Source organism: Biomphalaria glabrata, chromosome 13, assembly GCF_947242115.1.
Source record: "Biomphalaria glabrata chromosome 13, xgBioGlab47.1, whole genome shotgun sequence".
Classification (NCBI taxonomy): Eukaryota; Metazoa; Mollusca; class Gastropoda; family Planorbidae; genus Biomphalaria; species Biomphalaria glabrata.
Window position 1 is genome coordinate 11,715,433 of NC_074723.1, and position 22,305 is coordinate 11,737,737.

At 35.9% G+C, this 22,305-nt stretch overlaps 1 protein-coding gene across 8 annotated transcripts; it reads right to left on the bottom strand.

The window, feature by feature from the left end:
- Positions 1–4,440: 4,440 nt before the first annotated feature.
- On the bottom strand, positions 4,441–18,443 carry LOC106050791 (zinc finger protein 665-like). Of its 8 annotated transcripts, none has more exons than XM_056008531.1 (7): positions 18,297–18,435; positions 17,523–17,553; positions 16,630–16,726; positions 16,356–16,482; positions 15,215–15,457; positions 13,108–13,266; positions 4,441–9,231 (listed from the first exon to the last, which is right to left on the bottom strand). In XM_056008531.1, the coding sequence occupies exons 5-7, from the start codon at positions 15,413–15,415 to the stop codon at positions 7,507–7,509; spliced, it is 2,085 nt and encodes a 694-aa protein (XP_055864506.1). In that variant the 5' UTR covers positions 15,416–15,457; positions 16,356–16,482; positions 16,630–16,726; positions 17,523–17,553; positions 18,297–18,435; the 3' UTR covers positions 4,441–7,506. The 8 variants fall into 8 exon arrangements, with proteins under 8 accessions (XP_055864506.1, XP_055864503.1, XP_055864505.1 ...); XM_056008528.1 differs by having other exon boundaries at positions 17,523–17,772; positions 18,297–18,426; XM_056008530.1 differs by lacking the exon at positions 16,630–16,726.
- Between the last annotated feature and the right edge of the window lie 3,862 nt (positions 18,444–22,305).

Here is a 22,305-nt window from a genome sequence, read left to right on the forward strand (position 1 = left end):
GGCAGCCCTAAGAGATACAGGGGCCACAAAATGTGTAGTGTTGGCAAAGTTGGTGAATCCTAATCAATATTGTAGGAAACGTTGCAGAGTTCAAGGTTTTGGTGGCCACATTAAGGAGTATCCGACAGCCAAAGTACATATCAACTCCCCATACTTCAACGAAATGGTGGAAGTAATAGTGGTGGATGAAGGACCATTTGAACTGCTGATAGGAAATGTTCCTAACATTGGTTTTCCAACAGAGTCTCAAATTAACAAATGGAAAGAAACTTATAGCTGGTGGCCGAGACAAGTAGAAGTAGAGGATATGGAACAACTAAACCGATGTCATGAAAATACAAATGTAGTACAAGAAACGATACAACAAGTAGAAACCAGGCAACAAAAACTAATCCGAGAACAAAGAAATGATAAGAAAGATACTGACCAGATAGATGAGAAACACAAACTTTCAGTTGACTTTTTCTGTAATCCATTTCAAAACGGCCTACCATCAATAGCTGACCTTCGTGATAGCCAGATGAATGATATGGAAATAGCCAACATCATCCACAAGCTACAAGGTGGCGATACAAAAATAGGCCAACAATATGCCATGCATAATGACATTCTTGTTAGAAAGTGGACAGAAAAATCATCACTTAATGGCAGCACTGACGAACAGACCCTTAAAATTGTAATACCTAATGTGTTCCGGTCTGAAATATTAAGGCTTGGTCATGACATCCCTATGTCCGGACACTTAGGGATTGACAAAACACGGCGACGCATATACAAACATTTCTACTGGCCAGGCATTAACAGAGAAATAGCTGAGTACTGCAGATCATGTCATGCCTGCCAAATCACGGGAAAGCCTAATCAATCGCCTCCAAAAGCGCCTCTTCAAGAGAATATAACACCAAAAGAACCATTTTCACACATCCTTATGGACTGTGTTGGTCCATTGCCAAGGTCAAAACGAGGGAACCAGTACCTTCTTACCATAATGTGCAAGACTACGCGCTATCCAGATGCAGTACCTTTGAGAAACATCAAGGCAACAACCATTGTGACAGCATTGTCAAAATTTATCACAACGTTCGGGTTGCCAAAGGTTATACAGACCGATCAAGGCAGCAATTTTATGTCAGACATCTTCCAACAGGCACTTCGTCAGATGGGAATTGAACACTCGGTTTCAACGGCATATCATCCCGAAAGCCAGGGTGCCATCGAACGCTTTCACCAAACACTTAAAAACATGGTGAGAACGTACGCTGAGACCGAGACAAACACTTGGGATGAAAACATTAACTTCTTACTGTTTGCTCTACGCGATGCCCAGCAAGAATCGACAGGGTTCAGTCCATTTGAACTTGTGTTTGGGCACACAGTACGAAGTCCATTGAATATAATTAAAGAAAACTGGATACCAACTCAGGAGGAAACGAAAGACTTGAGGGTATATGTTACAAATCTAAGGGACAAACTTTTTAGAATTAATGACTTTGCTTATAGCAATCTTAGAGAAAGCCAAAATAAATCCAAATCTATCTATGACAAGAAGTCCAAACAAAGACAGTTTAAAATAGGTGACAAAGTATTAGTGGAAACGGCAACGGAAGGTGATGCCCTTCAGAAAAGGTATGATGGGCCATACGAGGTAGTGGGCAAGGAAAGTGATGTCAACTACACCGTACATGTCCCTGGAAAGAGAAAAGGAAAAATTCGTTGTCACATAAACAGGTTAAAGAAATTTCACGAAAGATCCTCAGATCAGGCAACTGCACTAGCTATTGTAAAAAGTTCATTCCCCATGGGAAAAGAGAACCAGGTATACGTGGATACCGTTCTCGACAAAGAAATCCCTACAGTTAAGATAAAAAATTCTGAAGCCCTGTGTAAGTTGTCAGAAAAATTAGAACATCTTAGTCAACGAGAAAGGGAAGCAATCAGTGATCTAATCGAAGCGTACCCGCAGCTGTTTTCTGATGTGCCAAAGCAGACAAACTTAGTGATACATGAAGTTAATGTAGGGGATGCAACTCCTGTGAAGCAACACTCTTACAGACTTCCTCTCGCCCAATCTCAATTCCTAGCTTCTGAGATAAACTATATGCTGGAAAATAACATTATAGAAAGAAGTGAAAGCCCATGGAGCTCACCATGCGTGTTAGTACCTAAACCTGATGGTACATATAGATTCTGTACTGACTATAGAAAGGTGAATCTAGTGACCAAAGCAGATGCATTTCCAATTCCCCGCATTGATGACTTAATTGATCGAGTTGGACAGGCCACCTATGTAACAAAAGTCGATCTCTTGTCTGGGTATTGGCAAGTTCCTTTATCGGAGGAGGCGAAACAAGTTTCTGCCTTTTGCACTTCAGATGGCCTATATCAGTACAAAGTTATGCCTTTTGGCATGAAAAACGCTCCAGCTACTTTCCAGAGGTTGATGAACAAAGTTATTGCCGACATCCCAAACTGTTCAGCCTATCTTGATGATTTAGTCATATACCATGATGACTTTGATGCTCATCTGGCTTGTCTAAGGACTTTATTTCAAAAGCTGAAGAACTCTAATCTTACTATTAACCTTAACAAATGTGATTTCTGTAGAGCAGAAATACAATATTTAGGCTACATTGTGGGTAACGGGAAAGTTAAACCTATTCAGGCTAAAGTGGAAGCCATTCAAGGGTACCCTGTACCTAAATCTTTAAAGGAAGTCAGAAGGTTTTTAGGTATGACAGGATACTATCGTAAGCTTTGTTGTAATTATTCAGTTATAGCTGTCCCATTAACTGACCTCCTAAAAGGGAAAAGGAAATTTCAGTGGAACACTTCTGCTCAAAGAGCTTTTGAAGAGCTGAAATGTGTTCTCAGTACAGCCCCAGTTTTAAAAGCAATTGACCATTCTAAACCTCTCATTTTGCATGTTGATGCATGTGACTCTGGGGTGGGTGCGGTCTTGACCCAAACCGATGAAACTGGCAATGAACACCCAATATCATTCTTTTCACAAAAATTTAAGTCGCATCAGATGCACTATAGCGTGGTAGAAAAGGAAGCACTGGGTCTTGTTTTAACAGTTCTTCATTTCAGCTACTATGTAAATAGTAATCTGTATCCTGTAACAGTATACACAGATCATAACCCCCTAACTTTCATTAACCAAATGAGGGGGAAGAATCAACGGATCCTGAGATGGAGTTTGACTCTCCAACCGTTTGATCTAAATATTGTACATGTAAAAGGGAAAGAGAATGTAGTTGCTGACGCTCTGTCAAGAGTGTAGATAACATTATACAGTAGAAGACAATCAGTCTACTGATACTTGTATTGTAAATAATGTTACTCAGACTTTTTCCTCTCCTTTGGATTAGAAGTGTTGTATAGACAAAGGACGATAATATTGAGCTGATGTAATTTTTGGGTTTTGAAAAAACTGTATTCTTTGTAAACAAGTTGAATGCCTTGTGCATCATATAATTTCCCCACAAGAGCATTTTTAAGGGGGGAGGTGTGACAAGAGGGACAATAAGGGTGGCTACCTTTATTTTTTTTATTAGAGTTAGCCCCCTTTATTACTTGATTTAAGTCCCTGTCAATTGTTTACGATGGCCACTCTCTCTTGAGCCTTTCAACTGACCAGTGTATTTTGAATTAAATCTATATACTGTTTAACTCATCCTTGTGTTGTACTATTGTTGTGTTACTCAAGAGGAGTGTGCCGCTGTTGTGGGAAGAGTATTTCGATAATGAGCTAAGTAGATTTTATCAATTTGTTAGTACTAAATTGATTTATGTAAATGGTATAGGTCTACTTAGTCTCTTATCCTCTTCTGTATGTTTTTTTTTTGAAAGACATATTTTGTTTAGATACGAGACAGTAGGGTGTCTCATGAATGACGTCATTTCATAGTTAATGTATGTATGATATTATTGTAAACTAATGTAAACCCTCGCTTTGGTTTTTGACATAAAATGTCTCATGAATGACGTCATTTCATTGTTAATGCATGTATGGTATTATTATAAACCATCTTTTTGGTTTTTTGGCATAAGACATTATTGTGCCTCTATGATGGTGGTCCTTTCATTATATTGACCTGAAACTGTCTTGCTACTTTGCTTAGTTTCATTATGTCATTTTCTTTTGGTGAACCTTTATTGCAATTTATATTTTTCATGATCTTTTCCTTTTGTTTGTAAATAAACTCCTTTTTTTTGTTGTAACTGAAATCTCAGAATTATTATTTGTTTGTCTCGGTAGTATTATAAATCTAGAGGCTATAGTTATTAGCCTAGATAATATAATTGGGACCACAAAGTACCACTGGACTAACTTGCTAGTACAGTACAGGTCACTGGTCTTATGACCTATCCTATTTTTAGGTCACAATACTCAACAATTTTCGATGTACACTTTTGCAACAACTAAAATTACACATATTTATTGTAAAGTCATTTAATGTTTTAAATACAATTTTATAAAATAAATAAGATATAAATTTAAAATCATTATTTAAATACAATATATAAGCATTATAAAAATACATGACTAATGGAATTCTAACAGTGTCCTATTCAGAACATGGCAAAGGCAACAAACAGCTGTACAATTGAACAAGTTAATTTCTTTCTAACTTAAAAAGGAAAACAAAGAGGTGCAGGTACACTGTTGGTGAGGTCCACATAGCTTTTATAAATTTCATTTTTTTGGATAGAACTCATGATTTTAAGAGCCAACCTACCGAATTTATGTCTTAAGCTCAAATGTTTACAAAAATAAACATTTTTAAAATATTGTATTTAACCCCTATTTAAAACACACTAAAAGCTTTCATACCAAAATAAAAACAATTTCTATTTCTATTAAGCTGCAATTTATCATTTTTTTGCACACTTACAAAAGAGAAGCTAAAAAAACTCAAATGGTGTTCTGTTGTCACAGATAAATATATAACATACTGTAGACATTAATCAATAATAACAATAATAATAACAGAGACTTTGTGTTCATACAAGTAGACATAGAAGACTATCTTTTGTTTACTGCCTCAATTCCTGTTAATTACTTTCTCACAAAACATTCTCAACTAACAATGAAGCAATATAAAGATATTAGCACATCCTTCCTTTTGAAGTTATTAATTTATTATCACAAATGGGGCACTTTATAAAATTCTGACAAAAAATAACTACAAAACATAAATATACTATTTGACAAAATGCAGGGTGTTTTTATATCTACAAGGATAAATTATGATAAATATATATTTGTTTAAACTTAATTATAAAAAAAAAAGAAAAAAAACACACAAGATTTACTACAACACTAATAAAAAAATGTAATGGTCTCAAAATATTAAATAAGTATTGCAATAAATTACTATTTTCACATTACATTTTAAAATAATTTCTGCTCTTCCATTGAGTTTTTTTTTTTTATATATGACATTTACAAAAATGTCTAAGTGTAATGCAAATGGATGTTGGGAAAAGACATTTATTTATTAGAATAAAAGACTTTATCACATGTTAGTCATTTTAGCTCAAAGCCATTTTTCAAGATAGTCCAATCCTACTTCAGCAGTGATGCCCAACCTAATTCAACCCACAGGCCACAAAAGGTACAAAAACTAAATGAAATTGACCAGAAACTGTTTCATTAGAAACCAGTGGGTCTAGTACTTACATTAATCAATGGCTTATTTGAAGTTTATCTTTTTTTTTTTTACACCTCAGGAGATGCTTTATTTCTCAACTAACTTAAAATATGAGCAACATTGTAGCTAGCTCTACAACCGACTCATATATAAATATATTAATAAACATGGTGTATCGGGGGGGGGGGGGGGGAGAGAGACTCAACCACTTAGCTTCCCTGGTCGAGTTCATGTTGAGTATTTGCTCATTAGTGTTAATAATAATTTTTTTTTAAATAAAATGTGCTTCTTATTTATTTATACCTGATTAAGCGTTTCCACTCGACATGTCCCGCTATATTGTTCCACAATATATATATATATATATATATATATATATATATATATATACATATATATATATTGCTCTTTTTGTGACTGTAGGCACCGGTACCGTCACCTTTTTCAATATGGGGAAAAATTATTACTTTTCTTGCATTTTAACAACGTTTATTACTAATTTATTAGTAGTTAAAAATTAAGCGATCCATCACTGAATACTGGCACCTATTAGTGTATACAGGTCTATATATATATATATACCCTTCAGTTTCTGAGTGGCTATGGATTATCATACAAGTGAAATGAAAGCCTGGGCTTATTCCAGCAGGAGCTAGTGTCATTGGGCTTTTTTTTCCTCTGGCACTTTTCTTCTGCCAGTGCTGTTCTCTTGTCCTCTGCAATTTGTGTGCCAGTTTTTTAAAGCAGGGTGCCATGATGCTCTCCCAGTCTCCCAGGTGGCTGAGAAGCTCTGAGGGTGTCCCTGATGCAGGCCCGCTCTTCGAAGGACTTCCGTATTAAGTATTTTTCAGCTTTTTTTTTTTTTTTACGTTTTCTATATACTGCTAACGTTTCTCAGCAGTGGTGTAACTAGAGAATATGATATGGGCAGTCAGATCACAAATTGAGTACAGCTCAAGTATATGCTAGTAAAACTGCCCTCGAATCACTTGACTGAGTACAATCACAGGCACTAAGGTTCATTTGTGGCACCTTTTGGACAAGCCCAACAAATGTGGCCCCTTTACATTTAAGGAGGGAGAGGGCGGTACTTACAGCCTATGAGCGCTATAAAAGGGGCGACTCTAGGCTACCCACCTCAATATTAGTGCGACAGTGGAGAGAGAGGAACCGCATAAAATGCCATCGTTCCTCCACATTGCGGCCAATTTGTCTAACTCAGCTGGGCTCTCCACTGACAGAATTCCAATTAGAATAATTAGTACTTGCCCTCTGTGGAGGAGAAGCCGGCCCCACAAATATAATGTCCCTTATAGGGCAAGAGGGAGCCACCAAGAGGCGATTAACACCTGCCATACTCCAAAACTTGGCATCAGCTACACTAAAGTCCTACCCATCAGATGCTATTTTCTGTTATACCGATGGGTCGGTAATGAGGGACCCCGATAGATCTGGGTATGGGGCCCTTATAGTCTACTCAGACTAAAAAGAACCAGAGATGCCGATTTCTCCGTCCGAGCTTAAAAGGGTTTTGACTGGGTGTACTTTTAAATGGAGAAAAGCAAAAATGATTTGAGACATATTAATCATTTAAATGAATTTTCACCCACATGAGATTATTTGTGTCTTTTTAAATAAGAAGAAAAATCTTTCAAACGTATTTGACATTTGAATGGCTTTTCTTCTGTCGACTAGGAGCTTGTAAATTCTTTAGGACTTATTTGAGATTTAAAGGGATTTTTGCACAAATGAAGCAACTGTGTAATTTTGAATTTTCAAAGGTAGAAAATACTTTATGACATATTTGAAGTCTAAATGTTTTTTTCCATATGAACAAAGTGCTGTGCTTTTAGACTTGAAGAGCAAGCGTTTTAAATGTATGGGCTAATTGGTGTTTTTTTAAATAGGCAGAAGTAGAAAATGCTTTATGACATATTTGACATTTGAATGGCTTTTCTCCTGAATGAACTACATTGTGTACTTTTAAATGAGCAGAACTTTTAAATCCTTTAAGACATATTTGACATTTAAATGGATTTTCACTAGAATGAAGCACCTGGTGTAATTTTAAATTTCCAGAGGTAGAAAATACTTTTTGACATGTTTGACATTTAAATGGATTTTCACCTGTATGAATAACATGGTGTGCTTTAAGACTTAAAGAGTTCCTAAAACCTTTTGGACATAGGTGACATTTAAATGGTTTTTCAACTGTATGAGCTAATTGGTGGTTTTCTAAATAGACATATGTAGGAAATGCTTTTTGACATATATGACACTTAAATTTCTCTTCCCCTGTATGAACAAAGTGGTGTAATTTTAGCTTTGAAGGGGTAATAAAGCCTCTTTGACATATTTGACATTGAAATGGTTTTTCAACTGTATGGTATAAGAGGTGACGTTTTAAATAGGCAGATGTTAAAAATGCTTTTTGACATATTTGACATTTGAATGACTTTTCTTTACTATGAATTAAGTGGTGTCTTTTTAAATGAGAGTGTCTTGTAAATGTTTTAAGACATATTTGACATTTAAACTGTTTTTCACTTGAATGAATAAACTGGTGCAATTTTAAATATTCAGAGGTAGCAAAGACTTTTTGACATGTTTGACATTTAAATGGTTTTTCACCTATATGAACAATGTGGTGTTTATTTAGTTTTGAAGAAGAAAAAAAACTTTTTTGACAGATTTGACATTTGAATGGTTTTTCAACTGTATGGTTTAAGTTGTGACTTTTTAAATAGGCAGATGTAGAAAATACTTTTTGACATATTTGACATTTGAATGGCTTTTCTCCTGAATGAACTATTTGGTGTTTCTTTAAAGATTTAAACCTTTTAAATTCTTGAAAACATATTTGACATTTAAATGGTTTCTCACTTGAATGAACAATGTGGTGTGCTTTTAGACCTGAAGGGGAAGCAAAACCTTTTTGACATATATGACATTTAAATGGTTTTTCACCTGTATGATAAAATTGGTGTTTTTTTAAACGTGAAGAATTTGTAAATTCTTTGAGACATATTTGACATTTAAATGGTTTTTCAGCTGTATGATTTAATTGGTGTTTCTTTAAATAGGCAGATAAAGAAAATGTTTTGAGACATATCTGACACTGAAATGGTTTTTCACTCGAATGAACAATGTGGTGTGCTTTTAGACCTGAAGGGGAAGCAAAACCTTTTTGACAAATGTGACATTTAAATGGTCTTTCACCTGTATGAACTAATAGGTGTTTTTTTAAATGTGAAGAATTTGTAAATTCTTTGAGACATATTTGACATTTAAATGTTTTTTTACCAACATGAACAAGAATATGTCTTTCGATAAGTGGAAATCTGGAAAATGTTTTCTGACACATGTCACATTTAAAAAGTTTTTCAACAGTGTGAAGCAGCATATGTTCTTTTATACCTGAATAAAAAGAAAATTCTTTCTGACAAACTAGACACTTGAATGGCTTTTTACCAATATGAACTTCCTTGAGTTCTTCCAAATGCCAAGATTTAAACTGATTGATATTTGAAGGTTCCACTTCCTTTTGTAAATTAATTTCTTTCATTTCTTGAACCTGTAAAAAAAAAAGAAATGATTTTTAAAAAAGCATAGACAGAAGGATAGTTTTATTAATAATAGCAATAATAATAATAATCTTTTTATCAATGAGAAATTTGTTTTAAATTAAAATTGTGCATTACAAAAAACTATACATGATTAGAGCCAACATTTGTATGATAGCACACAAGATGTACATTCATTTCCCAGTTTCTCTTTCACATTAAATGTGAATTTACAACATTAATTTACATATTTTACAATGATTCTTTTGCCAAAGGAACAAAAGAGTTTTTATTTTTGTGACCGGTGTGATGGTTAAATGTTCAAATCATTAGGAAGACAATGATTTTTTTATGCTTAAAATTTATTTAGCTTTCTTAGCAATGTTTTGCTTAAATATGTGTCCGAGTTGTTTGTACCTATGATCTTACTAGCAGCATTTGCAATTTTATTAAATTTTTTTTTTTAGTGATGTTGAGATTGCCATACCAGGCAGTGATGTTGAAACTTATAATGCTGCAGATGTGAGCTTGACAAAGAATTGACAATGCTTTTTCACTAACATTAAAGGATGACATTTTTCCTTTTAATATATTTGATAAAATATTCAATTATGTTGGAGAACTATTTATTGTACAAATGTTTTGATATTCAAAATTATTTGGAAAGTGATGGAGATTAACATTTTTCAATTCCAAATTCCAATTTGTGCATTTTAAAATGGTTACTTCAGGCTAATGTTAGAGCCATGATTGATAACTTATATATTATATTTAGGTTAGATTTTTAGGCAAGTTGGCATAATTTAGGCTATGTCGGATATCTAGGTTAAAAGTTTGAATAAGAATGGTTTCACTATTTCATAGGGACAATTACTAAACAAATAATAATAATGGCAATGTCGTTGATGAGTGCAGTGCTTCACATGACCACGCAAACCCAGTTGCAACCTGCATATTTTCCCTCAACTTATTGTCCACTGGTGGTCTAAAATTTTTTTTCCATCTTCTGCGCCTGTCTTTAATAATGGCTTTTCTTTGAGTTTCAAATGTTTATCTCTTTCAGCTGCTTTCCTCTATACTAGTAAGGGGAAATTTGTACCCAAGTTGATCTTTATAGCACTTATGGTAGATACCTCTGTTATGCCTTCCTTCTGTAAGGTTGCATGCTGTCATCTCCCATGCAGGATAAGTGTCAGACTCAGCACAGCTGTCTAATGGTTATTATTGCTTTTATAATGATTGAAAAGACCTATTCCCCCAGACTCTCATTTTGAGGTGACCAAATATGCCATAGGCCTTTGCAAGATGGTTGTCTATTTCTCTGGATAGCATAACAAAGGTTATGCCATTCATATTAGTTAAAAAGTAAAATTGTTTATCCAGTCTGCATAAAGTATGCACTGAATAATTCTGCTCATGGGTGGCAATAGTTTTAGACGTTATTCATATCTTTGTAAAATGGACGTATTCAAGTGCACAATAATGTTTTTGAAATGACTTTGACTATCAAGGCTCTGTGATTACTGCACACAATGACACAACCAACTTAAAGAACTTGACAACTCTATAGTAATGTTACAATTTAATGTCGAATAAATCACAGCTTATTATGTACAATTGGCAACACGTAATACTGTACAAAGGTTTCACTGTTGATAACCATACTGCGGAATCAACTCTTGTACTGCTGTATCAAACTTTACAGACCTCTAAATCTCACTCTAGTCACTCAAACACAATATCACATCTCATTCATAGAAAACATTCAGGCAATTATTGTTTATGATTTCTCTGTCTCAACAAATTTTTAATTGAATATAGGTTAATCACAACAGAAATTTTAAGTACCATAATAATAATATCAATAACAAGATTACAAAGAGAGTTTGTGTTATCAAACAAACTCAGAGGCGGCCCCCATCAAATTCATCAATGGACGAGAAATATATTCAAGCCATATTCTTGTTTTGATTGTTTAAATTAATTTTAATAATTTGGTGTTATTTTTCACATAAAAGCAAACAGTGCAGCACGTTGTCTTTGATAAGACTCTTTACACTCTTCTAGAATTAGTAGAGTAGCGTTAAGAGATCATTTAAGATCAGCATGGAAACCTCCTGATAGAGTGTCAGAGGCACCTAATGCAGTAGCTCAGGGTGTCACCCCTTCCCAACACCTTTTTTGAAATAGGATCAAATGAACACTATTGATAGTTATTTTCTTTTTGTTCAACCAATACAGTGAGCTGATAACCTATTTTTATTGAGTTTTACTCAAATGTAAAATTCCAATGTTTATTACATTTATTCAAATGCTATTGCAAATTTTACAATAATATTTAATCAAAATTATAAACAGACTTAAAATTATATGAACAGGTTTCTTTTGTTATACTTTAAATGGTATAAAATTGTGCTGTATCATTTACACTTAAACTACCATCTAGATGTGTCAAGGCATATTTGGGCATATATCTAGAGATTTTATTAATATCTTTTCCGATGTGTCTGCTTTTACCAAGTTATAATTTTTCCAACTTGGTTGTTACCCCAAAAATGGTATTGACTTGCGCGGACCGCACACCTCATACCCACTCCCCCTAGTGACGCCACTGCTCCTATATACCGGTATCTTGAGGTTTTATTATTATCTTTTTCAATGTGTCTGCTTTCGCAAAGATATAATTTTTCCAACTTGGTTGACAGTAGTTGACACCCCCAAAATGGTGTTGACCGGTGCGCACCACACCCTCACCTCCCCCCCCCCATGACGCAACTGCTCCAAACAATTTCTATTAATATATTTATTGGAGTAGACGTATAGGTCTTGTAAGAAATAAAAAAAAAGAACCTGCACCACTTAACAGGTTTCCCATTTAGGCCTTAGAGTGAGAAGTAGGAAATTAGTGATTGAAGCTCCTCCTGTGTGTTTGCTATTACCTATAAACCAGCTCAAAACCTACAATCTCTGGCCATCACTCTCAACTTGTGTAATAATTGGTCAAGACCTTCATTGATTTCTTGTTTACACATTGCATTAAATGTCTGGCTATATAAGAAGGGTGACACAAAATTGAATAGAAGATCAAACTGTTTCACTAGACCCAACCTTCGTTGCGAATCTGTCAAAACAAGAAATCCTATGTTTCAATGGTACAGAAGCATTAGTCGAACTTGGATCAGCAAAGTGATTTTACTATTGGTGTTACTCTATTAAATGTAAATAGTATAAATCTCACTATTTTTTTTAACCTGTTTTAATTTTTGTTATATTTTCTTGAGTTGAGGAGTATCAATCAAGAGGACACATATTCTAATGTTGGCCTTACCAAGGTTAAATAACATTATAATTGTTTAATTTGTATAAAGTTCTTTTAATGAACACAGGTTATGTCAGGTCAGTCATGGACAACTTATTAGCTCAAAAAGATTTTCTTATTACGTTGTAATAAAGTCACAGAGACGAAACAGGCTTGTTGCCATAACAGATTTTAGAATTACCAATACTGCTTCTGTTTTAAATTAAGTGCATGTCAAGGACCAAAAAAATCATACAAGTCACTAAGTGTTTATTTGTGTGCATTGTATGTTTATATTTTCATTTAGTTTAATACTTAAAAGTAAATACTAATACTAACAAGAAAAAGTTCTTAAATTTTATTTTTTTTATATTTACAAGTTGGGAATAAATATTCAACCTACAGAAAAAAAAACAAAGCTTGTGTTCTGTTAATGCCCTATGCATTCTGCTGCAAAAACAGCTTGAGAAACTTGGATAAAAGATATATTATTTTTTTATGTCTCAAATCATCATTTTTTTTAAAGATAAGTGACAGACATTTATTTAAGATTAACATCTATTTTTTTTATTGAATGATGGCTACTTACATCACTCACAGATACAGGTACTTCCGATTTTAAATTTGGTCTAATGACAAGCACAGGATGAAGACTGCTGTTTGACATTTTTGACGAAAGCAGTAGTCTTAAGGCTGGGTACGTTGGTTTATTAGCTTCTGTAATTTTTAACACTTGATTTTTGTTCCCCTGTACAAAAGAAATATATTGGGTACTTCATTTTTTAAAAATTGAACAAAGTTGGGTGCTAATTTATTACTATTACACAAGATCCAGTGCTACATTAATAAGATTAGACCATCTCCCTTCTGTAGCCTTCAGGTTCACTAACTTGTATTAAAATTATGTAGTCTTAAGTTTAAATATGTGATTTACTACAGTTTATAAAATCTAATAAAATCATCATCATCAAACTCCATTAGAGTGAGGGCTTGAGAGGCTCAAATCCTCTCTTGCAAAAGGATAGAAACCCTGCTGTCTTGCGTAGTGCATAAATGTCGCCATACAGGTCGAGAATTTTGGGTTTCCCAGACCTGTCGAGATGGAGATCAGCAAGTCTGGGGCAGTCAAACAGAATATGAGGCACGGTTTCCTCTTCTTCCCCGCAGCGGGGGCACCATGAATCAAAATTTGGCCATAGCCGTGAGAAATATGAGCCAACAGAACAGTGGCCTGTCCTGCACTATAATAGCTTGCTCAGGCCTGGACAGCCTCCACCACGGGGAAATGCGGTCAGGGCGCCTCATGCGCTCCCAGACTCCACAGGCTTTTTGGGACTTGTCCCAGCACTCAAACCACTTTTCCATTTCTGTTTTTTGTATTATAGCGAGTGCTTGATGAAAGCTTACAGCCTCATCAGTGGGTGGAATTTGCCCTCCCTGGTGGGCCAAAGAGTCTGTAATTGTGTTGCCAGTCACACCTAAGTGACTCGGTACCCACTGCATAATTACAGGGGTGCCATAGCGTTGTTTAATGTTATGTGAAGCCATGATGACAGTGTTGATATTGGGGGGGCCATGGTCCGGGGCTTTGCAAAGCCTGTAGTATAGATTTTGAGTCAGTGACCACAACAATCTGTGTTGCCCTCAAATGTCCCTCGCCGAGTTGAGAGTCAATGACTTTTAAGGCCTCACAGACTGCCATGGTCTCCGCATCAAAACTGCAAACACTACCACATGGTCCAAAGATTTTGACTGTGTAAGAGCCACGAAAGTCGATGTGGGTTCCATAGCCTGCTCTTCCAGAATCTATTGATGCCGGACCATCAGTGTATGCAAAAATAGCACTGGGCTTGAAGGTATTAATGGTCTCCAGAGCTAGGATTTGAAGGTCGTTAGATGAACGGCTTTGCTTAGTGGCATTAGGGTCTACTAATTTCAAGCATATGTCTGGGGTCGTTGGGCGACACCAAGGGGGAAGGGGATGAAAGCGTTGAATGTTTTGTCGGTTGGTGGAGAGGCCAGCTTCATCAGATAGTCTAGTGGCATGATGCATAAAAGACTGCATCTAGATACGTCTTCTGCATCTACAACCATCCACTAGTTTTCTAGCTGGGAGGTATTCATCCAGCCTTTTATACCGCTCATAGCAGGTCAGTACTGACCTTTCCCTCCTAAGGTTTAGTGGACCTATATTAGCTGGGAGGTATTCATCCAGCCTTTTATACCGCTCATAGCAGGTCAGTACTGACCTTTCCCTCCTAAGGTTTAGTGGACCTATATTAGCCATTATTTCAGCCGCATTTACTGGACTTGTCCTAAAGGTTCCACAGACAAATCTTAGTGCTTGGGACTGTATTTTATCAAGTTGTTCAAGAGCTGTCCTAGAGCCATAAATTTGCACAGATAGGCTGTAGTCTATCTGTGATCGGAGTGCCCCTAAATACAGGGATCGCAGCATGTCTGCTCGGGCTCCCCACTTCGTGGATGCCAGCTTCCGCACAATGCAAAGTTTCCCTGAGGCCTTTCTTACAACATCCTGGATTTGCTCACACATTTTTAGTTTAATCAAATACACTTGGGAGAAACATTAAAAGCTTAGATGGAGCCAAAAAAAAAAAAAATTCAAAAGAGAAGGTAATTTAAATCTCTCATGTACATATTATGCAAATGATGAAATACTTTTAACCAAGCCTTACTTGAGAAAATTCACAATGGTTCTCAGATGACTGTGTCTTTAGACCTACTACATCCCATTCAGTCTTCTCAATTTTTATTTGTGACACTTGTTCTAGTTTTTCACATGGAAATGTAGTTAAATTTTGTTTATTTCTTTCTTCTTTCTCTTGTTTCATTTCATACTTGAGATCAATAGTGAAATCACATTCCATATCAGCCATTATAGTCCTTTGGTTTGGTGCTTCCAAATTTAATAAATATCCCTGAAATAGCAATGAATATTTTTTGTCAATTTACTGAATTTCATTTTGCAGAATTACTTTTGCCTAACATTACACTATTAATAGTTAACACTGCCTATACCCTTAAATGCATAAAAGAGCCTAAAGAAATGATTTGCATTTTCTTTTCTAATGCTCTGTTGCTAAATATTTTCTGTTTTTCTCTTCTAGAAAAGAACTCTTCCAAAAGACAACCTTTGAAAAGCATTTTCCTGGTTCTAATTTCAGGTAAAGGAGAAGGGTTGGGCAAGAGTCAATTCACTTCACCCTTTCAAATAAATGCATTGCAATTAAAACCATAGAAGAACAAAGCCAAAAAAAAACCCTTGATCTTGGGCATTTCTCTCATGAGGAGTCGATGATGCACACCAGCTAAAGCCTATAAGAAGCTGGTGAGCCCCAAGAATCTACTGATGACCAAATCAAAAACTAGAATAAGTACCTGGAATATTAGAACAATACTTAAATGAGAGAAAATGTATCAAGTCACAAAGACAAGATGGAATGATAGCAGACACACCAGACAAAAACCAGGATCTCAAACCTGACCATAAAAATACAGACATTGCAGCACTAATGGCATTAGAAGCAACAAAAGCACTGCCTGAGGGGGAACCAGTCCTACCACACCTCATGTCAGCTGGATTCAATAGAACAGGCAGGAAAACTACTCTGTACAGTATTACATGATAATTTGCAAATTTGTTTGGCAGTTGCTGAAATCTCTCAATATATGAATGAATAATTGATGTTAATGAGATAAACCAAACATAGTAAATTTAGAAGAACTATTAAATAGATCTAGACTTTGATTTTGCACATGTCCTCCTGGTATAAATTATTGTTTAAAATATGTCTGTCACATGATCAGAATAGCTACCTGGTCATGTGTATCCACTCAAGACTGTCATTTGATAGTCTCAGCTTTGAACTCTGCCTTCCACCATCCCCTGCTGCCCTGTGAAGTTTTGGACTAGGATGTAATATCTTCAAATCTGAAGGGACCTCTGAAACATGTAAATGAAGAAGAAAGAAACATGAAATCATTTGGAAGAAAGGAATATTTCAGTTTTGTAAACTATCTCTTATACTTTGTGAACTGTGGTGCTTCTATTTTCAATCCTATGAAATATGAAATATATGAAACCAGCTACATACAGCTCCTCAAGAGATCTGAGAACTGCTAATTTCAAAGAAAAAAATAATCTTTTATGTCATCATTACACAGTCAAGATGTAATAACCCTCAAACCTGAAGGGACATAAGAAACATGTCAATGAAGAAGATAAAAACATGAAATCAATTGGAAGAATATATTTGAATATAATATACATATCTAGCACGCTTAGTGTTTGTGACTTGATTAATGGCTTGACTGATGATACTTAATAATCCATAAATGGCTAGCCTCAATATCCACCCAATATTGTTCTCATTACAATTAGAACAATGTTTTGGGACTGTGTTGATGGCCTGGTTTATACCTGTGTGTTGCACTATAATTGAATTGTTTCTGCTGTATGTTTGACTAATAGCTGCAAATAAATGTTTTCTCTCATCAATACACAGTCAAGACCTATTCTCCATCAATTGGCATCTTAACAACCCTATGTCCCCAAGCCATTTTACTACATTCTATTCTATAACTATTCAAATACTAGAGTCTAGATGTATAGTCTATATAGATAGTCTATACCAGTGATTCCCAAAGTGGTCTATATAGACCCTCAGAGGTCTATGAAGACTTTCAAGGGGTCTACAAAATTGAAAAAAAAATAAATTGGGTGTCTATGAGATGCTCACAGGGGTCTACAAAATGGGGGCATGGGTTCGAATCTTTGGGCGCCTCTGAGTTCAAGTAAAAGGCAGTCGGTCATTGTGCTGGCCACATGACACCCTCATTAACCAAAGGCCAAAGAAACAGATGATCTTTACATGATCTGCCATATAGATCTAGATCACAAGGGCTGAAAAGGAAATTTACTTTAGTTTTGATAAATATGTAATTATTTCATTATACACTAATAGATCTATGTATGACTTGTACCTTCTAGTTAATCCTTTAAATATTTATCCGTCTGTTCAAACGAAAATTGTTGTACATTTAATTTCACTTATTATGTAAATAGCTTAATTTTGTATGTCACTATGGCTGCCTGGTCGTACGGTTTGCATGCTGGACTGTCTTTGGATTTATCGATGGTCCCGGGTTCAAACCCTGCGCGCTCCCATCCCCCAGCCCCATCGTTCTGTGGGAGGTTTGGACTAGGAAGTAAACTATCTTGTAATCTTCAACTCTGAAGGAATATCCGAAACATGTTGTAAAACATTTTACATACTAGATCTAGAGTCTATGGTATGTGTATGAGTGAATTGTGTGACTGCGCCATAGCAACTTGGCAAAGCAAGCAGTATGCAATATAATAATTAAAGATACTTTAGATAGTCTGAATAGTAGATCTAGATTCTACTACTACTAGTCTAGATCTAGATCTAGTACTAGATCTAGTATCATCATTATTAAATAGTATAGTCTATAGTCATTATTATTATAATTAGATCTAATTATTATATAATAATAAACTATCATAAACTCAAGATCGGATTATCATTAATACATTATTATGATCATCATGATGATCTGTCTCAGTGTCTGGGAACTGCTTTTTACTTTTAGATCTAGAGTCTAGAGTGATAACTAGATATCTACTCTAGAGTCTAAGAGTGCTTAGTCGTCATTTTTAGAATTTTAGAGAACAAATCAGTGACAATCAGTCAAATGTTTTCTGTCGCAACTTTTCTCCATTAAATTTATGCTTACCAACCCTATATACCATCTAGATCTAATCTATTTTGACTATATAGATCTAGATCTATGCATGTTTATTTTCTATAGTACTATACACTTTACACAGACGCAAATACTGAATAGCCTGTATTTTTAGTTAATAATAAAGAAGTTACAAAAGTGTTGTTTTTTCTATAAAGAAGTTACGAAAGTTATATAATGTAAAACCACAGACCTATATAAACTTCAATATACTGATAATATGGCTTGTCATAGAGCCACAAGATTGATCCTTGAGGAATGCAGTATTTCCCTTGGCTATACACAGTCTCTACTGCGTATTAAATAAATAAATAAATAATAATAATCTTTATTGTCCGTGAGAAAATTTGTTTTACAATTGTGCATTACAAAAACAATACATGATTAGAGCTGCCTGGAGTTGCGGTTTGCTCGGACTGTCGCTCGGATTTATCGATGGTTGAGGTTCCAATCAAATCCTGCCCTCTCCCATCCCCCGTCGTCCTGCGGGAGATTTGGATTAGGAAGTAAACTATCTTCAACTCTGAAGTAACATCCGAAACATATCAAACATTTTACAAACTAACAAACATTTGTACACTAGCACACAAGATAAGCCTATATATATATATAAGTGCATTTACCAGTTTCTCTTTAACTATTAACATTAGGCCATAGCCCTACATGCGAACTTTTTAACACTTAGTTACAGTTTTTTCAAAAATGTAATTGCCAATGGAACAAAAGAGTTTTTATGTCTATTTCTTTTTGTGATCGGTGTCTTATAGATCTACTATTTGTTTTTGTGATCGGTGTCTTATAGATCTATCTTCTTTGTGGTTAAAATCATGTAGAAGTGCGGTTGGTTTGTTGCCTATGATCGTAGGCTACTAGCAGCATTTACAATTTTATAAAATATATTTTTATTTTTTATGATCAGATTGCAATACCAGGCAATGGAGCATGGTAAAACATTGACAAGGTACGGTATGCATCAGTTTGTCAATCTATCATTCATCGAATCCTGCAAGGTACTTTTTTGTTCGCTTTGTTCTGTAACTCGCCAACATCTGTTGTAGATCCGGCTGCAGGTTATGGGAGTCTGTCTGGGACTAAGTGCCGTCCTGCATGATAGGCCTACCAGTGAACTGTTTGGAGAAGCTGGAGCGACACTGGGAAGTGTGTCGGTCCTAGTGTTAAGTAGGCCTATGGCTTGTAGAACTTAAGACTTGATAATTGAAGTCTATGTCTAACTATTTGTTTATAGCTATAGGGGCCACCGACATTGTATCGGAGGTTTCCTTGCTTATCTTAGGTGATCATTTAACGCTACTCTACTTATTCCAGAAGAGTTAGAAGAGTCTTATCAAAGACGACGTGTTGCACTGTTCGCTTTTATGTGAAAATAACGTCAAATGATTTTTTAAATTACACGATCAAAACAAGACTATATGGTTTGAATATATTTCTGGTCCATTGGTGAATTTGATAAGGCCGCTTAAGACTCTCTTTGTAATCTTGTTTAATTTTATCATTTTCTTTTACATCATAACAATTCACCACAAATGTACAGTTGTACTTAATGTAAAGTATTTATTTTTTTTGTACTCGTCATAATGTTCCGGAACTGTGGAACTAGCTTAGGCATACTAGTTGTTATCCTCGTGAGTGCTTTCAAATTACTGTTACTCAGCATCGACCCGTTTTTACTTTGTTTAATTTCAAACAACAAAAAAAGGCTTGTTTACAGACGTATGTGGACCCAAATGGAGTCGTGTCCATAACCCTGGCACTTGAAGCACCTCATAGGGTTAGGTATATAGGGCCTCACTGGAACTCGTAGGTATCCTGACTTCACATACTCTGGCGGTGTCCTAGTTCCAAATGTGAGGATAATAGTGGCGGTTTTGACCTCGAAGATCCTCACCATCCCTGCGCCTGGTAATGCACCGGGCATGGGTGACTCCTTCAATTCCCTCCACTATTTCCTTCTCGGAACATTCCAGCAGGTCCCTAGAGCTGATAACAACAGTGCTTTCTTTTCTGGGTAGGGCCAATACAGCCGATTTCGCCTGGCTGAAGGTACATCCATTTCTTGCATTGTACTCCTGCACAGCAATCTCCTGTTTCCACACAGGGCAGTCCTTGGAGTAGGCTGAGTGGCCACCGTGACAGTTTGGGCATTTGAACTGGGCTGTGCAGCCCTTGTCCTCATGACCCTCTCCAGCACATCTGGCACACTCTGTGTTCCTCTTGCAGACTGCCGCGCCGTGTCCATAACCCTGGCACTTGAAGCACCTCATAGGGTTAGGTATATAGGGCCTCACTGGAACTCGTAGGTATCCTGACTTCACATACTCTGGCGGTGTCCTAGTTCCGAATGTGAGGATAATAGTGGCGGTTTTGACCTCGAAGATCCTCACCATCCCTGCGCCTGGTAATGCACCGGGCATGGGTGACTCCTTCAATTCCCTCCACTATTTCCTTCTCGGAACATTCCAGCAGGTCCCTCCTCTGTGCACCTGACCACCAAAAATGATGGCCAAGTAGTACAGCTTGTTGTAGCCTCCTCCTTTTTTTGTCCTTCTACGCGGCGTCTCTTGCCCAGACACAAATCTGGGGCAAGTAGTTTTGTTTTTTTTTATCCCTAGAAATTGGTTGTAGTTCGGCACCTGTGCTCCCCACCCGCCATCGAGTCCAACAAGGGGACGAGCCATTCGGATGTCCAGAAATACCACTGGACTAACTTTGCCAGTACAGCAGAAGTCACTGGTCACCTAACCATAATACAAGGTCACACTAAGCCAGTGGATACTACTGTGGTACGAAACATTGCAATATTTTGTTTCTAAATTTTCAAGTACTTCTCTTAACTGCCCCTGGTTAAAACCCCAGGGTCTGATAATTTTGATAACTGAGATGATTGAGTCAATAACATGTTTGATATTCAATGCAGCTTTGCCAACTTCTCTTAACTGTCCGTGGTTAAAACTCCAAGATCTCATAAGTTTGATAACTGAGATGATTGAGTCAATAACATGTTTGATATTCAATGCAGCTTTGCCAACTTCTCTTAACTGTACGTAGTTACAACCCCCAAGATCTGATAAGTTTGATAACTGAGATGATTGAGTCAATAACATGTTTGATATTCAATGCAGCTTTGCCAAATTTTCCCGTGTAGATGTAAGAGTGTATGGTTGGGATATTGTTCTTTAATTTTATTAACAAACCTATGCTTTTCCCAGTCAAAGTACAGGCACCATCTTGTTACAATACAGTTCTTCATAGCATTGAATTAATACTGGCATGAGTTTGTGTCTTTGACTGAATGTTCCGACATAATGCCAATTAGAAAATCTTCGTTTACTTAAAACGTTTTAAAAATGACACGTATAGACGATGTTTTAGAATTTTCTATAATTTATATATTATTTATTTGTTATTATTATTTTAATATATATGCATTTACAAATACACATACATTTATACCGGTATAAAATCTGTAGGCGCAGATTTGTAGATGTCCGCGGGCCGCAAAAACGCTCTGGCGACCGCATGCGGCCCGCGTAGCTTAATTTGTCCACCCTGATTTAGTAGAAACTAAATAATAAAATACTTTATTAAAGGGAACGCAACCTCGTATACGTATGTTCATTTGGTTTATTTAATTCATGGTACAATTAGTTTGACTTACATCTATAAATTTTGATATCAACATTGCATTTCAAACTTGCATGATTTTTTTTAGGGGGGGGGGAGAGATTTATTAATTTAGAAGTTAGAATTTTTGTGTGTTTGTCCCAGTGCTTCGTTCATTTAAAACTATTATTGTATCAATACAACCACAAAGAATCTGTCAAATTATCATTGCTACTGAGAATATATACACAATCAATACAAACCGAAGGTTAAAATATTCGTTGACTCATACGCCAAACTTCCACTCTTGGTGACCCTGCTGCAGGGAGGAAGAGGAAATTAGTGTGTCTATTATACTGCCCAGACTTGCTGATCTTCG